The sequence below is a fragment of the Rhinoraja longicauda genome, chromosome 42 (assembly GCF_053455715.1).
Source record: "Rhinoraja longicauda isolate Sanriku21f chromosome 42, sRhiLon1.1, whole genome shotgun sequence".
In the NCBI taxonomy this organism is placed as follows: Eukaryota; Metazoa; Chordata; class Chondrichthyes; order Rajiformes; family Arhynchobatidae; genus Rhinoraja; species Rhinoraja longicauda.
Window position 1 is genome coordinate 2693267 of NC_135994.1, and position 18910 is coordinate 2712176.

General features: G+C 41.1%; 1 protein-coding gene across 3 annotated transcripts in view; it reads left to right on the top strand.

The window, feature by feature from the left end:
• The window catches only part of ikzf4 (IKAROS family zinc finger 4), a 115060-nt gene that overhangs the window by 45691 nt on the left and 50459 nt on the right, over positions 1–18910 (top strand). For all 3 annotated transcript variants that reach the window (XM_078431236.1, XM_078431234.1, XM_078431235.1), the window contains 2 exons: positions 2656–2710; positions 18297–18401. In XM_078431236.1, coding sequence (XP_078287362.1) covers positions 2656–2710; positions 18297–18401 — 160 coding nt within the window. The remainder of the gene's footprint in view (positions 1–2655; positions 2711–18296; positions 18402–18910) is intronic.

Consider the following 18910-nt stretch of genomic DNA (forward strand, 5'->3'; position numbering starts at 1 on the left):
TGGAATCCTGTGCTGTAACAATTGTTATTAATTTAACACAACCAAATGACATGATGAGCCTTCTCTCAATTGTGAATTAAATGGAATTATTGTGACATCTGATAAATAACCAGTTCACACTAGCTTAGAATGTGGAACCCTGGAACTACAGATACTGGTTTATCAAGGAAATACACAATGCTGAAGGAACCCAATGGGTCAGATAGCATTCTGGAGGACATGGATAGGTAACATTTGGGTCTTTTAGCTTAGTATTAAACGAAAGGGTCAAGACCCTTCTTCAGATGTTTTGGGTCGAGACCCTTCTTCAGGTTTGAATAAGCTCATCACAAGTTTGAATAAGCTGAATATTACAGAGAAGTTGAGAATAGACACTCTTCAAATCAAGGCAGCATTCATGCAGCAGGAAGCCCAGCAAAGATGAAATGAATATGGGTTAATGGTAAAACCTTTTGTAGCTGGAGTTATTTTGATCTAAGCAGGTGGCAGTGGTTGATGGAGACCAATGCTTTCAATCCCAGGACGTATGTATAGGAGTTCCTCAAGGAAGTTTCCTTGACAACCAACATCAGTTGTTTGATCCAAAGACTGTCTTCGCATCCTACTCAAGAGTGGGTCTGCTCACTGACTTTGTGTTCTAATTCAAAGTGAAATAGCCTGTGCCAACCCACATCAAGACTCCAGGCTTAGGTTGACAAGCAGCGGATAGGCGTTACACTGCACAGATGCCAAATAATTAGACAAGAGGACACGCAACATCTTGCCTCAACATTCAAGGCACATTGTCCACAACCTGAAAACATACCCTTAGCCTAAATTTCAATTGGTGTATCTTTTAGCACATTAAACCACATTGCAGCAATGTTGGTGAAGTTGAAACAGTTACATGATGTTTTGTTGAAATCTTAACAAGTTGTCAGAATGTGGTTCACTTGAAAAGGGGATGCTTCTTCATTCTTCTCTGGAATAGAGTCATGACGTGTTGACATATTCTTTGACGTGTGTTTCGAGGCCACTCTCTGAACCATTTTAAAAATGACATTCAAAATATACCCTTGATCTGAGTTAGTATTCATTAAACATTTTCAAAGGCACCATTTAGATTACTTATTTTTCCAAATTTAAATAATAAAAACAAACTGCTGGAAAGACTCAGCAGTCAGCGGAAAGAGAAGCAGAGTTGGCATTTATGATCAAAGAGCCTTATTTAGACCCTTCAGCTGAAAAATGCTCTGCCTGTTTCCAAAGATGCTGCCGGACCCGCTGAATATTTCCATCGTTTTCTGTTTTTATTTCAAACTTTCCTATATCTGCAATTTTTGTAGATTTTTGGAAAAATGAGTCACTTTCTGGTTTTGCTGCAACTGATCAAGCAATTAATTTATTTAGGATTGTCTAATTTTAGATGTGTTATTGAATGTTTTCATGTTTGATCAAGTTTCCATATAGATATTCTGCCAGTCCTATGCACTAACTCGACTGAATAATGAAATGATTAGGCATTAAATAACTGTGGAAGATCATTTAATTTTATATGCTGATTAATGTTCCTTTTGGGCTGATCATTAAATGAGAGTTGCGTATTATAGATATAATTTACTGCTTTTTCTTGGCTGGGGTTGACATGTAACATTGGTATACTTTTTTTAATAGCCACGTCAGCAGACACACAAATACCTGAATACTACAGAATATTACAGGTTGAAATTACTGAATTTGTGTGTAAATAAAAGCAACTGGTTCACTTGAATCATTCTATAATGCCGGTGAAAAAGAACATGTGTGCCACTGGACTTCCAGATTTAGGAGACACAAATACCTGATCTGGATCTGGAATTCCAGTAGCTGGTATGTTCTCTTTCACCTGCATTATAGAATGATTCAAGTGAGCCAATTGCTTTTATTAACACAAATTTCAGTTGTCTTAAACTGTAGTATTCTGTAAATTAGTATAAATGTTCCCGTATGTATTTTAAGTATAATTAATGTGGATTTAACTCGCATGAATGTCTGATAAGCATGTTTTTCTAAGTGACGTACAAGTTAGCCTTTCGTGGGGATTCGGATGCACAACACGGCCAATCTGAGATCATAGATTTTTGGGTTATCTGTACAGCTTGATTTTCAACTTAGTACACAGTGCATTAAGTTTCCCAACTTTACGACAGTTTCCTGTTATTTAAACAGATATTGTAATGAGATATTGTAATGAGGCTTTGAATTGAATCCGTATGAAGGATGCTAATACCATTCACAGCCCAAGCTTTTTCCCCGAGGCATTGTATTCACCATTTCCATAAACGGATGAATCTCGTTTGAGCAAAATCTTTTCGTCTTTCCTCTGACAATGGGTTAACATTGCATCATTCAGTAATATACCATGAATCATAGTAAATTCGTTAGTGTCTTTGCCCAAATATCCTCCACTGTCCGTGTGTTACTTTGGAAGATGGATAGGTCATTTATCCACAAACAAACTTGCGACAGCTCACCAAATAGTAATTCAGTGCAAAACCAGGAGTTCAACCACGACTTTCTACTTTTTAACCATTTTTGGGGATGGTTGACAATTTTGTCGTTTACTAAGAGTCTCTTACATTTGAAAGATTCCATGTTGGGAATGGTTTTTAAACCCTTTTGTTTTTTACTTTCTAGCACAGCACTTTGAAAATGGACATAGAAGATTGCAATGGTCGTGGTTACATTTCTGGTAAGGAACAATTGTGCTAATTTTCCAAGTGTCAGAATATTTTGACTCAAAATTACTATATCATGGAGCAATTAATGTCCTCTAAATTTCCACTCAAGATATTTTTGGGATGTTTTTTGCAAACTTTAATGTCATGATTCCATGTACTTCTGTTTTACTGAATTTTATGCGATTGGAGGTGTGATATGTTGCCACTGGTGAACAGTAGGCATTTGTATTGGTTCATTATTGTTGCATGTAGTGAGGTATAGTGAGAATCTTTGTTTAGCATGCTATCCAGGCAAATCATACCATACATCAGTACATAAATGGTGCAAAAGAGAAAATAAAGTGCAGCTTCAAAGAAAGTGCAGATTAAAAACAGTGCAAGAGGCATCAGAATAGGATGTTTTCTGTAGAAATTGATGAGTTAGTGGAGACATCTGTAGAAATTGATATGAGTTAGTGGAGACATGCTGAATTTCCTTAGTCCTGTGAGGATGTAGACAATAGACAATAGGTGCAGGAGGAGGCCATTCGGCCCTTCGAGCCAGCACCGCCATTCAATGTGATCATGGCTGATCATTCTCAATCAGTACCCCGTTCCTGCTTTCTCCCCATACCCCCAGACTATCCTTAAGAGCTCCATCTAGCTCTCTCTTGAATGCATTCAGGGAATTGGCCTCCACTGCCTTCTGAGGCAGAGAATTCCACAGATTCACAACTCTCTGACTGAAAAAGTTTTTCCTCATCTCAGTTCTAAATGGCCTACCCCTTATTCTTAAACTGTGGCCCCTTGTTCTGGACTCCCCCAACATTGGGAACATGTTTCCTGCCTCTAACGTGTCCAACCCCTTAATAATCTTATACGTTTCGATAAGATCTCCTCTCATCCTTCTAAATTCCAGTGTATACAAGCCTAGTCGCTCCAGTCTTTCAACATATGATAGTCCTGCCATTCCGGGAATTAACCTAGTAAACCTACGCTGCACGCCCTCAATAGCAAGAATATCCTTCCTCGCTAGGTGTTGGTCTACTTGGCCACTGCAATAACATGGTTGGACAAGAGCAAATTGTTGGTGATATTTACAGCAAGGAACCTGAAATCCTGACCATCTCCACTTCAGCACCATCGATACAGACTTGGGCGTGTACTTCACCCCACTTCCTGAAACCAAACAGCACCTTTGTCTTGCCAGCATTGAGGGATAGGTTGGTGTCTTGACACCATGCTACTAAGCACGCAATCTCCTTCCTGTGCTCCATCTCACCATTGTTTGAGATCCGGCCACTACGGTGCTGTCCAGGGGTGCAGTGCTGCCGGAGTTCACCAGAGTGCCGCTCCAGCACCTCTGTGTAAAAATAAAAACAAAATAAACAGCGGGGAAATTAACAGCGGCCGCTCTAGTACCAGTGACAGCTCCGGCACCTAAAAATTTAGCACTGCAGCACTGGTGGTGTCATCTTCAAACTTGTGAATGGAGTTAAAGCTGAATTTGGCCACACTGCCACATAGGGGGTGCATGGGGCTGAGAACGCATCTTTGTGGGCCACGGGCGTTGAGAATTATGGTTTGGGATGTTTTGTCGCCTATCCTTGATGATTGTGATGTTTGTGTCAGGAAGTTGAGAATCCAGCTTTGGAGGGCTGTGCCAACTCCAAAGGCCATGTGTTTGGGGATGAGTTTGGTTGGAATTATAGTATTGAAGGCAGAGCTATAGTCAGTTCCTGTGGATTGGAGGGTAGCTAATGTTATCCACTTTTTAAGAAAGGAGGGAGAGAGAAAACAGGAAATTATAGACCAGTTAGCCTGACATCGGTGGTGGGGAAGATGCTGGAGTCAATTATTAAAGAAGAAATAGCGGAACATTTGGATAGCAGTAACAGGATCGTTCCGAGTCAGCATGGATTTACGATGGGGAAATCATGCTTGGCTGATCTTCTGGAATTTTTTGAGAATGTAACTAGGAAAATGGACAAGGGAGAGCCAGTTAATGTATTGTACCTGAACTTTCAGAAAGCCTCTGATAAGGTCCAACATAGGAGATTAATGGGCAAAATTAGAGCACATGGTATTGGGGGTAGGGTACTGACATGGATAGAAAATTGGTTTCTGACGCTGTGAGGCAGCAGCTCTACCGCTACGCCTCTGTGCCGGCCGTATCGTAACAGCTCCAGAGAAAAAAGTACAGTGGCCACACTGAGGCAGGTTGGAGGAATCAGGACTCTGCCCCAGCTTATGGATGGAAGAATAAGCTATACCCGAGTCGTGCTTTCAAACTTCTATACTTTCTCCCGATGGGAGTGGGGAGGAAGAATGACCGGGCTGGGAAAGGTCTATGATTATGTTGGCAACTTTCCCAAGGCAGCATGGTGTGGATGGATGGGAGTCTAGGCTACATCCACAACTCTGTAATGTGACAATGATAATTGGGGAGCACCAGGGGAAAGGGGCACCTTCTTAAAGTTTTGGATCAAAGCATAAGAAATAGAAGCAGGTGTAGGTTATTCAGCCCTTCAAGCCTGTTCTTGCTTGGTCGTTTTAACATCTACACATTCGTTAATCTCAGCAACAAATAACCATCCAAAAGATTTAGAGACATCTGATTGCAAAAAAACATTTCCCTTACCCCCAACTAAATTAACCTACCCTTATGTGTAAGAAGGAACTGCAGATGCTGGTTTAAACCGAAAATAGACACAAAAAGCTGAAGAAATAAATGTGAGGTTATCCACTTTGGTGGCAAGAACAGGAAAGCAGACTATTATCTGAATGGTGGCCGATTAGGAAAAGGGGAGATGCAACGAGACCTGGGTGTCGTGGTACACCAGTCATTGAAAGTAGGCATGCAGGTGCAGCAGGCAGTGAAGAAAGCGAATGGTATGTTGGCATTCATAGCGAGGGGATTTGAGTTTAGGAGCAGGGAGGTTCTGCTGCAGTAGTACAGGGCATTGGTGAGACCACACCTGGAGTATTGCGTACAGTTTTGGTCTCCTAATCTGAGGAAAGACATTCTTGCCATAGAGGGAGTACAGCGAAGGTTCACCAGATTGATTCCTGGGATGGCAGGACTTTCATATGAAGAAAGACTGGATAGACTCGGCTTGTACTCGCTGGAATTTAGAAGATTGAGCAGGGATCTTATAGAAACTTACAAAATTCTTAAGGGGTTGGACAGGCTAGATGCAGGAAGATTGTTCCCGATGTTGGGGAAGTCCAGAACAAGGGATCACAGTTTAAGGATAAGGGGAAAGTCTTTTTGGACCGAGATGAGAAAGTTTTTTTTCACACAGAGAGTGGTGAATCTGTGGAATTCACTGCCACAGAAGGTAGTTGAGGCCAGTTCATTGGCTATATTTAAGAGGGAGTTAGATGTGGCCCTTGTGGCTAAAGGGATCAGGGGGTATGGAGAGAAGGCAGGTACAGGATACTGAGTTGGATGATCAGCCATGATCATATTGAATGGCAGTGCATGCTCGAAGGGCTGAATGGCCTACTCCTGCACCTATTTTTTATGTTTCTATGAAAGGTCTCGACCCGAAACGTCACCCATTCCTTCTCTCCAGAGATGCTGCCTGTCCCGCTGAGCTACTCCAGCTTTTTGTGTCGATCTTTAGTCTACCCTTACCCTTAGACAACAGTCCTAGTTGTTCAATGTCCAGCCAAAGGAAACAGCTTCTCAGTATCTGTCTGCCAACCCCTCTCAAAGTACTTGAGTGAGATCGCTCCTGGCTAAAGTCCTGTTATGCGGGCGGAACGTCAATAATTTGAGGTTAGATTGCGGCAAGATGGACAAAATTACAGAAAAGAAATGCTTACTGTTATTAATTGAGTTAACTTCCAAACGTTTGCAAGCATTTTTTCTTTCTGAAATGACGAGTAGCTTAAACAACGTGAACATTTCAAAAATATGTTTTAAACATAAATCATATCCGTCTGTCTTTACCTGACTGTCCTGCACTGCATATCCCAAGGTGCACTGCAGCCCACTGATTTAACCAATGCCCTGTCAACGGGGGCAAAACGTTTATAATGAGTTGCACTACAATGCTGAGAACTACATTCAGCACTCTATATCTTCCCCTTTGCCCTGTCTATTGTGCTTGAATTTGGCTTGATTGTATTTGTGTGTCGTATTGTCTAATCTGTTTGGGTAGCAGGCAAAACATAGGTTTTTACTGTACCTCAGTACATGTGTGAATAATAAACCTAAACCACCTCCTAACCTCCAGAAGTCCAACCTGCTCAGGCATCCACAAGATGACCCCTCTCAGTGCACCTTCTTTGAACACTCCCCAAAACAATTATATCTCTCCTCACCAAAACAGTTCTCTGCGCTGCTTTTGGTTCTGGTCGCAGTTCCAGCTTCATCTCCTTCATGGGTAGCTCAACAGACTGGAGTTTTTAAACGAGTATCAAACACCATGGTGGCCCTTGGCTTGGTGACTTGGCTGTCCGCATATTCCACGAGGAATACAGCTAACTGGGCCTCATGGGTTTCACCACAAGCAGAGCAGAGAATGGCCTGTATTTGCTTTCTTACTGATCCATTAAAAAAAAAAAATGTCATTAATAACAAACTGAAATCTCCCCCCGATGCTTATAAGTTCAAAAGACACACCAGCAGATTGAATTTAATGGCTCATGAGCAGGTCAGTATTGCATTCCATTATATGTTAGATCGTGCTGGACCAGAGATGAAATTAGCCAGCATTCTGCATCTCCTCATGGAAGACTTACAACGCAAGCCTGTTTCTTTCTCCCAATCCAGTCCAAAGCCAAATAGACTCCTCTCAGCAAATTAATCGCACAGGACGGATTCATAGAAACATAGAAACATAGAAAATAGGTGCAGGAGTAGGTCATCTCGGTCCTAAAAGACTTCCCCTTATCCTTAAACTGTGACCCCTTGTTCTGGACTTCCCCAACATCGGGAACAATCTTCCTGCATCTAGCCTGTCCAACCCCTTAAGAATTTTGTAAGTTTCTATAAGATCCCCCCTCAATCTTCTAAATTCCAGCGAGTACAAGCTGAGTCTATCCAGTCTTTCTTCATATGAAAGTCCTGCCATCCCAGGAATCAATCTGGTGAACCTTCTCTGCACTCCCTCTATGGCAAGAATGTCTTTCCTCAGATTAGGAGACCAAAACTGTACGCAATACTCCTGGTGTGGTCTCACCAATTCCCTGTACAACTGCAGCAGAACCTCCCTGCTCCTATACTCAAATCCCCTCGCTATGAATGCCAACATACCATTCGCTTTCTTCACTGCCTGCTGCACCTGCATGCCTACTTCCAATGACTGGTGTACCACGACACCCAGGTCTCGTTGCATCTCCCCTTCTCCTAATCGGCCACCATTCAGGTAATAGTCTGCTTTCCTGTTCTTGCCACCAAAGTGGATAACCTCACTTTGAGGAAAGCAAGTGGTAATTCTACTTCCCAAGGTGCCATTGTATCACCTTCCCCTCCCACCCCCCCTAGAGGCAGGAAACATGTTCCCAATGTTGGGGAGTCCAGAACAAGGGGCCACAGTTTAAGAATAAGGGGTAGGCCATTTAGAACGGAGATGAGGAAAAACTTTTTCAGTCAGAGAGTTGTGAATCTGTGGAATTCTCTGCCTCAGAAGGCAGTGGAGGCCAATTCTCTGAATGCATTCAAGAGAGAGCTAGGTAGAGCTCTTAAGGATAGCGGAGTCAGGGGGTATGGGGAGAAGGCAGGAACGGGGTACTGATTGAGAATGATCAGCCATGATCACATTGAATGGTGGTGCTGGCTCGAAGGGCCGAATGGCCTCCTCCTGCACCTATTGTCTATTGTCTAAAATCCAAATAGTAATGGCATATGTGAACATATTAAGGATTTGAAGTATATGCTGCTGTTCTGTGTTCTACAAAGGAACAACCAAAATGTGGCTACCACCACACGCACATCCTCCCCCTCCTCCTGCTGCTGGAGACTCCTTTCACATGGAAAATGTGGAGGAGCACTGATGTCTGCTCTGGTTTCACCCCGGGCAGCTGAATAACGCAGCACTCTGTACTCAGTGGGCCGTTCCCACTGAGACGCATCAAGTGCTGCTGCAAGACCACCAGATGCACAAGAGGCCCAGAACATGCTGCTTTCCCAGCCGACACAGAGGCTTGTGGTCCGCGTGACCACAAAGGGAGATGGCTTCCTCTCCCTGGCCCCTGCGCGTTTTAGCCTTCTGTCCCCAAGAGGACGCTGGGTATATTACAACGGCAAAATCCTTGTCTCACTCGGACACAATGGAGCACGTCAGCATCGGAGTTCAGTTGGCCGACTGACATCCAGAGGTTGGGTTTTGCTGGCGTAATGGTTAAGAAACTGGATTTGCGACCAACATCCTGGATCACTGATCCGGGGACATGAGTTGAAATTCCATCATTGCAGCTGGAGAAGTTAAACTCGTGTAATTAAATAAATGTGGATTTACGAACAAAATCGAGTCTCTGAAATGGTAAACATTGTAAAAACCCATCTGGTTTACTCATGGCCTCTGGCCAGTATGGAACTCCAGATCAACAGCGTGGTTGACTCTTTGCTGCCTGCTGAGACCGGGGGCAATTAGTAAGGAGCAATCAGTAAAAGACTCTAAGGGGGGTAAGAGGCGACCGTGGCTGACAAGGGAAGTCAAGGACAGTATAAAAATAAAAGAGAAGAAGTATAACATAGCAAAGATGAGCGGGAAGCCAGAGGATTGGGACCCTTTTAAAGAGCAGCTGAAGATAACTAAAAAGGCAATATGGGGAGAAAAGATGAGGTACGAAGGTAATCTAGCCAAGAATATAAAGGAGGATAGTAAAAGCTTCTTTAGGTATGTGAAGAGGAAAAAAAATAGTTAAGACAAATGTGGGTCCCTTGAAGACAGAAGCAGGTGAATTTATTATGGGGAACAAGGAAATGGCAGATGAGTTGAACAGGTACTTTGGATCTGTCTTCACTCAGGAAGATACACACAATCTCCCAGATGTACTTGTGGACAGAGGTCCTAGGGTGACGGAGGAATTGAAGGAAATTCATATTAGGCAGGAAATGGTGTTGGGTAGACTGATGGGACTGAAGGCTGATAAATCCCCAGGGCCTGATGGTCTGCATCCCAGGGTACTTAAGGAAGTGGCTCTAGAAATCGTGGATGCATTGGTGATCATTTTCCAATGTTCTATAGATTCAGGATCAGTTCCCGTGGATTGGAGGGTAGCTAATGTCATCCCACTTTTCAAGAAAGGAGGGAGAGAGAAAACAGGAAATTATAGACCAGTTAGCCTGACATCAGTGGTGGGGAAGATGCTGGAGTCAATTATAAAAGAAGAAATTGTGGAACATTTGGATCGCAGTAACAGGATCGTTCTGGTTGGCATGGATTTACGAAGGGGAAATCATGCTTGACTAATCTACTGGAATTTCTTTGAGGATGTAACTAGGAAAATGGACAAGGGAGAGCCAGTGGATGTAGTGTACCTGGACTTTCAGAAAGCCTTTGATAAGGTCCCACATCGGAGATTAGTGGTCAAAATTAGAGGACATGGTATTGGGGGTAGGGTACTGACATGGATAGAAAATTGGTTGGCAGACAGGAAACAAAGAGTAGGGATTAACGGGTCCCTTTCAGAATGGCAGGCAGTAACTAGTGGGGTACCACAAGGCTCGGTGCTGGGACCGCAGCTATTTACAATATACATTAATGACTTGGATGAAGGGGTTAAAAGTAACATTTGCTCACAAAGCTGGGTGGCAGTGTGAGCTGTGAGGAGGATGCTATGAGGATGCAGGGTGACTTGGACAGGTTGTGTGAGTGGGCAGATGCATGGTAGATGCAGTTTAATGTGGATAAATGTGAGTTTATCCACTTTAGTGGCAAGAACAGGAAGGCAGATTATCTGAATGGTGTCAAGATAGGAAAAGGGGATGTACAACGAGATCTGGGTGTCCTTGTTCATTAGTCACTAAAAGTAATCACGCAGTTACAGCAGGCAGTGAAGAAATCTAATGGCATGTTGACCTTCATAACAAGAGGAGTTGAGTATAGGAGCAAAGAGGTCCTTCTGCAGTTGTACAGGGCCCTAGTGGGACCACACCTGGAGTATTGTGTACAGTTTTGGTCTCCAAATTTGAGGAAGGACATTCTTGCTATTGAGGGAGTGCAGCGTAGGTTCACAAGGTTAATTCCCAGGATCGCGGGACTGTCATATGTTGAAAGACTGGAACGACTGGGCTTGTATACACTGGAATTTAGAAGGATGAGAGGGGATCTTATTGAAACATATAAGATTATTAAGAGATTGGACACGGGAGAGGCAAGAAACATGTTCCCGATGTTGGGGGAGTCCAGAACCAGGGGCCACAGTTTACGAATAAGGGGTAGGTCATTTAGAACAGAGATGAGGAATTTTTTTTCACTCAGTGAGTTGTGAATCTGTGAAACTCTGCCTCAGAAAGCATTGGAGGCCAATTCTCTATGTTTTCAAGAGAGAGTTAGTTAGAGCTCTTAAAGAAAGCGGAGTCAAGGGATATAGGGAGAAGGCAGGAATGGGGTACTGATTGTGGATGATCAGCCATGATCACAGTGAATAGTGATGCTGGCTCGAAGGGCTGAATGGCCTACTGCATCTATTGTCTATAATTTCTCGGGGCTGAAGCCACCATACTGCCTCCTGATACTTCACTGGATCGTTTCTATTGTTGATGTCTTGAGATAATATGCACTGTGCATTCCTGGAAGTGAGCCCTCCCCATTACTGGAGCCATAGAAATTGTACCTCTGGCAGACTGTATGCATTGACAAACCTAAGTCCATTCCTACACCAATTTAAAAACCTTTTTTATTTGTTTGCTTTCCACTTTGTAACTTGAAGTATGAACTAAAGGCACAATCTCTAATCTTTCTGCACTTTATGTTAAAAAGAAAAATTGAATGCTTTGCAAAGCCTTTCCCATCTCTTACTGGTTTTCTAAACTTACTGCATTATGTTAAAGCCATTGAGATATTGTGCTTCTCTCTGGTATTTGTCATTTTCAGTAGCAGAATGTGTGTTTCTTTGTAAATTAAAATTATGGGTGAATAGTTATTGTATAAGTGATTAGGTAGCAATTTCATTTTAGTTTTGTCAATGCCAATTCATCCCAGCCTAATGCTGACGTAGGTTCCCTGCCTTGGAGTAAGTCGTTTTTAGGCTTTTTTAAAGTAATAAAGTGTCAAAAGCTTGTTTTTATGCTTGAATTGTGATATTTGTCTTTTGTAAACTTATCTTCGGGTATTTTCTTTTCAGAGTATGAATAAAGTGACATTGTTTGCAGAAAATCCAGGTTATGAAAGACTGCAATCTTTTTCATCTTTGTCAAGTATCGCACTGAATCCTGTCTGAATGTTTTGCCAAAAAGGCACATGCATGCACCACAAGCATTACGATCAAACAGCAGTGAACAAAATTAGTAGCTCGTTGAGCAGTGAGTTCTGAAGGCTCGAAACTTCAACATTTTAGCAGTGCATGTGTTACGCACCTTGTGATACTATTGAGCACCATGAATACTTTTAAATTATCAGCAAGTCGTCCTTAAAGAGATATTCGTTTGTGATTTTACAAAAAATTGTTTTTGAAAAAGGAAAATTAACACGTGTGTAGTGTATTGTAGCATCCTCGGGAATGTTGACAAGGACACAAGGAAACTTCCTGCTCCTCTTCCATCAATTCATGCGATCCTACATGCCCTTAACAAGAAGTAAGTTTTGGTCATGAATACAAGTGCCCATGAATGAAACATCACAATCCATAATTTCTTTTGAATGAATTTTTTGGACAATCTGAAGAGCTCAATATTAATTTTGAGGTGGGAGCAGCAGCTCATCACATATTTTTTTTAAAAGAAGCAAAATAATATAATACCCAGGTGCTTAATTTGTGATAATAAAAAAAACTACTGCACCACAAATATATAACCTGCAAGTTTAAAATTGGAATCACAAGGAAGGAGTAATAGAGAATTACCTATGTCCACTCTCACCTCGTTCCCAGGTTGACTAACAAAATTGGCTTTCTACTTTTGGAGTGGAGAAGGACAAATGTATGGAATTGCATTATCACAGTGCAGTGGAATCTTCCTGGTGCAAAATTCTGACGATTAATATTATTTCTAAGCCTGTGAAATTTCCAAAGATGGATCGTGAAGAAATTATGTTTCTTTGCAGAATAAAGGTTTTGGCCAAATGAGAAAATATGGAAAACATTTAGTGAAAGTTAGGCCAAAGCAAGTTCTCCATCCCCTTGCAATCCACGTGGTTTAACCACGCAGGGGCTGATGGAGGGTCTCTTAGCTGTCCATAACTAAAGGCGTTCTTCCTTTACCCACAAGGCGGTGTTTAACAATAGCTCAATGCTTGAAGCTTCCCTGATTTTAAAGAAAAAGATTGGAGTTATCATTTCTTGCTCACATGGCATATCTCAAACGCAGTTCTGAAGTGCAAAATCAGTTCTGCACCCTCTCACCACAGGAGGAACACTTTTTTTGGCAAATATTGCAATGAGCTGTCAGAGGAAGTAGTTGACACAGGTACCATAACAACATTTAAAAGCCATTTGGACAGGTACATGGATAGGAAAGGAAAAGAGGGATATGGGCCAACTGTGGGCAAGTGGGGCTCGGGTAGATGGGCATCTTGGTTGGCATGGGCAAGTTGGGCTGATGGGCCTGTTTCCATGCTGTATGACCCTAAATAAAGGGGCATAATTCTGTGAGCACAGTTGACGTATGCATTAATTGAAATGTTCACATTTTTGATTTATAAACATTTAAATCTTTAAAGTAACAGTCGCTCAAGTGATTCCCTTCAACTGCAAGGGAAACTAAACAGCTGCAAGATGTCAGAAGTCAAGTGGAGTGAAAGCTGCCAAATTTTAACATCAGAGTACATATGGTACTCTAGCTTGCCAGTATTTATTACACTTGCACCTCGACATTTACTAGAACTGGATTAATCAAACCTCTTTTTTTTTTTTTTAATTAAAAAGTGTTGCTATTGTGTTAAATTTGTGACTTGTCCACAAACATTGAATGACCCCATTTGGAATTTTGTGCAAAAAACAGGTTATAACGTCTCTTCACTGTTCCTATTGCTGATGCTTGCAGGAATAATCAAAAATTGCTTAATTCATGAATTCAATATGTTCATTTCCAAATGAGTTTGCAAAGATTTTTAAAAACACTAATGAAACCTTTAATACATGAACATCAATGAGCTGCGTCTGAATGAAAAGCAGGTGAATGCATTGTTGCAGGATATAGAATTTGCAGTCATGACAGGGGAAGGGCAGAATGCAAGAGGAGGGGGCATTGCAGTATTGATCAAGGAGAACATTATTGCAGTAAAGGAGCATTGTGATCAGCATGGACGAGTTGGACCGAAGGGCCTGTGTCCATGCTATACGACTCTGAGAATCATACAATGGAACTCGTATACCTTTGATACATAGAAGAAATATTACCGGATACCATTCTTGGCTCATAGACATTCAGTTAAATATATTAGTTGCAACCCCCAAGTCGTATCCTCTGTTTTATAATTTTACATGGATGTCAATGACATCCTTGAGTGTGCATTAACCTTGAGTCCCTTGAGTGTGCATTAACCTCGGACATTTCCAAAGCAAGGGGTTTAAATTATAGGTCACATGGAAATGCCAATCTCCACAAAATATTTACTGGAATGATTTGCCAATTTCAGAAACAAAAGGAGGAGTGCAAAGTTAGAGGAGTTGATAAAAAAATATTTTCTTTAACTTATCCTATTTCTAAAAGAAAAATTACAGAAAAGCTGCTTTAATTTGGATTCTGAGTTCAACATCGAGGAGCTGCCTCCTTGCATTAATGCTGTAAAATCCCTTTTTGTACATCTGTAGCAGCTTCTATTCTCAAGATGTCCAAGTTTGATGCCAAGCTATGGAAATCTGTTTAACAGCACAAACACACCCACCGGATGTCAAAGTCCTAGAATGGAGTTTCTAAATACAAATAGAAGACTATTGTTAAAAGCCACAGGGTGACCTGCAGAAGTGTTTTACTACAGCATATTTCGAGTAAACTGCAGGCTATACACGGTGCATTGTATAATTAGTAACAAAAGCGCATAGGATTCCCCCCAAAAAAAATGTGTACAGTGTTATTTGTCAGCAAGCATACCTCAACTGTTTTTATTAAATAGGGAGGGATGAAATGGACTTAGTCAAATACAGAAGATTTGATGCTCAGAGGGAAAATTGCTCTTCCATTTTATAATGTAACTCGAGCCTCAAGAAGAAAATAAATCGGGCCACACCACTGCCAGGTATTTTCATACTTTTGGTAACCTATCCTCCTGGAAATGCTTCTTCCAAGAAATGAAACTGAGCCAGCCTCTCGTGTCTCCCTGCACTGATCGCGAGGAAATGACCGACAGCATCAAATAATACCAACTGATTTGTAGCTTTAAAGTGCCCAACCCTGAAACTTGAGTAGCAAATTCTGAACAGTGTTGCATTTACTGGATCTCTACTTCATATATTTGAGAAACCAATTCTGTGACAGTCTGCAAATAAGTTTCTACGAGCACCTACAGAAACAAAATCACCATATTTCAGGTACATCTTGAATTTTGAAATATTTCATATAGTTAATTAACTAGCACCATCTTAATTAAATTACACATAATTTCCGAGCCTGATAGAAATTGTGTAATCTCTCCCTTATCTCGTTACCCATGGCTATTTGCACGTTTTTCTTTTCAGTCTCCATTTCCTTCATAGCCTTCAAATGTGTTTGTTTTGCTTTACCTCCCAATTGCATTTCCACCATTCCTAAAGCACAGCTACTCGAACAGAACTGACCAAGGTAGTCTTAATCAAAATCACAAACTTCATCTGTAATTGTGAGCATACTATCTTATCCTTTCTTAACATTTCCACTGTCTTCAATGTGGTGGCTACACCATCTTCCAATGATGCCTCATCTGTTTCTGGCTCAGTGGGACTGTCAGTGGTTTCATTCTACTGCATCCAACTGTGTTAAGATTTTTTATTTGTGTCCTATTTCCATTAATTTCCAAGGATCTGCAGTTGGTTGCTGCCTTTGTCTCACGCCATAGGTTGAAGGTGAGAGGGGAAAGATTTAATAGGAACCTGAGGGGCAACTTTTTCGCATATTGAGTGATGGGTAGATGGAACAAGCTGCCAGAGGAGGCAGTTGAGGCAAGTACTATAACAGCATTTAAAAGACATTTGGACAGGTACACGAATAGGAAAGGTTTAGAGGGATATGGGCCAGATGTGGACAGGTGGGACAAGTATAGATGGGGGATCTTGGTCGGCATGGGCAAATTGGGCTGAATGGCCTGTTTCTGTGCTGAATGACTCTATGACTCTGACTCTATATGCCTGGTGGACTTTATATGCCTGAAACATGGAAGCTGCGCTCATTCAAATGAGCATAGCTTCCATGTTTGCATTGATAATACCCAGCGCTACCACTCTACTCTTAACTGCTTCTATGCTGTTGGTTTGTGAGTCTATTTTATTAAAAATTCCTACCAAATTGTATAACTCCTGATGTCTTCCTTTTGACTGCACCCTGAAGTGATGTAGGACATTTCATAACATGCCCTTAACAGAAAATATGTCACACATGTCCAACAAAGCAAAATTTGGAAGATTTCAATTTATGAATGTGGACAACTTTAGTCAAGGGAATTTTGTTTTGGCAGAAGTTGAATTTGTTGCAATTTTACCCTATTTTTTGGGTGACAGTTGTGCAAACTGAAATCTGCTGCTCAAGGGTTGAAGGACCTTGTCTGTCATTGTTTTTAAGCCTTGCTCATTCCAGATTCTCTGTGCTTTTATCTTGGTTTTAAAATTAATTTGGTCTTTTGCAATTGGGTACAATGCGTCTTTATGAAGATGGTAGTCGTTGAACAAGATTGTGGTTGTATCAGCTGCTCGTGTCTCTTCAGCTGGTAGTTAATTTAATTAATGCATGAGAAAAGGTTGTGTGTGAGAATTAACTAAGCTGTTTTGTTTGGTTTTAAAATTAGCTCTTGTGTCATACTGTTGGAAGCTTCTTTGCAGAAAAATAATATTTTTTTGGAATAAAACTTGGTCATCTCACTGTGTAGAAAGGAACTGCAGATGCTGGTTTAAACCGAAGATAGACACACAATGCTGGATTAACTCAGCGGGGCAGGCAGCATCTCTGGAAAGAAGGAATGGATGACGTTTCGGGTCGAGACCCTTCTTCAAAAGAAGTGTCTCGAACCGAAATGTCACCTATTCCTTCTCTCCAGAGATACTGCCTATCCCGCTGAGTTAATCCAGCATTTTGTGTCTATCTTTGGTAATCTCACTCCTTTGTAATGATTGTTCATTGAAGCTAAGAAAATATAAAGGTTTTTGGGGTGTGGGGAACATGTAATTCTTTTATGATTCCATCTTTCCTTGTATGGATTTTGAAGACGCAATAAATAAGTTTGTTCACAAAAGTGTAAGATGGTTAATTAGGTTTTCTGACTGTACAAGTGCAATTGCCAAAATAAAAGAAATCAAATCCAAATAAACATTGAGAAAAGCATGATTAATAATACTATACAGAGATCAATAATTCTGTGTGGAACTATGCTGACTGACTGATGTGCAAGATTTCTGCCTCCGTTCAGTAAATCGGTGACTGCTCCAGAATATAAATACTAAAAAAATGTTCTCACTATTAATAAGTGAAACGTTGTCCACCTTGTGCGCCTCACCAAATTTGGTCAATGAATTTAGAAGATATCAAGTACTGAGACCCTGAAATATGTTGAACCTTGATCAGTATTCTGTATCTTGAGTCTTAGCCATACATTAGACATCAGCCATGGAAAGCTGTGGAGGCCAAGTCAATGGATATTTTTAAGGCACACCTAGAAAGATTCTTATTCACAAAATGCTGGAGTAACTCAGCAGGTCAGGCAGCATCTCAGGAGAGAAGGAATGGGTGACGTTTCGGGTCGAGACCCTACTCCAGCATTTTGTGAATAAATACCTTAGATTTGTACCAGCATCTGCAGTTATTTTCTTACACTACCGAGATAGATTCTTGATTAGTACGGGTGTCAGGGGTTATGGGGAGAAGACAGGAAAATGGGGTTAAGAGGGAAAGATGGATCAACGATGGTTGAATGGCGGAGTAGACTTTGATGGGCCAAATGGCCTAATTCTGCTCCTATCACTTATGAACTTACCTGTGCTGGAAGCTTATAAGTGAATGACTTATCTAGAATTATTGTTACTTTTGCAGTGATGGTATTGACCCCAAGTATCCAGTGACTGTCTAAGTTTGAAGCTGTGTGTTAGTGGTACTGTGTTTCGTTTGGCCAACTTGTTTCTGTATATGTTGTTGAATTCTCAGATCAAAAGTTAATGTGAACCCTTGTAAGTTTTTTTTTTGAAATAGCAAATCCCAATGCACAGTTATTTGCATCGATGTTGCGTTAAATTTTATTTTTAAAGTGTTTTTTTTTTCCACGTGTAAATGTGTTTTGAGCAATAAATTACAATATTTCTAAACCACATTTTCTCCCTGTGCAGGAAGCGGCGACTCTTCAATGGACAAAGAATTCTCTGGGACAATGGTGGGCCCCACAGTGAGCACACCCAACAGTCAGCACTCTTCGCCCAGCCGTTCTCTGAGTGGTATGTCTAAGTTCTCTCTTTAATTATTTGTTGGTTTCACTCATTTAATTTCACTCATCTAACCCTTCTTGGATAGTTGTTTTTAAGTCAATTAAATCTCGAGAAGGTAAAATTAATTTACTGAGGATGAATAAAATAATCTGGTTTGAGTTTATTTCTAAAACTAAATATGGATGATACTTTTTGCAGTTTGACTTGGCAGGAAATGCACATGCTGCACATTGAAACTATTTTAAATTATTAGTTCCAACAGGAGGTAGAATCATTGTTCATCTCATCTTTGGGATTTTAAGTAGTTGTAGCAAATCTGCAGTTCTTGGTTATTTCCATTAAAACTGTTCTTGGTCTTTTCCATTAGTGAAAGATTAGCTTGTATTTACGTGTGTGTGGTTAAGTTGTTTGATCGCGGCATTGGATCTCTTATCAGTAAAGAGCGCTTCAGAGTTTGCTGGAGAAGCGTACTCTTGGGTGTGCTCCATGAGTTTTTGTCCCCTCCTGTCAGCTGAAAA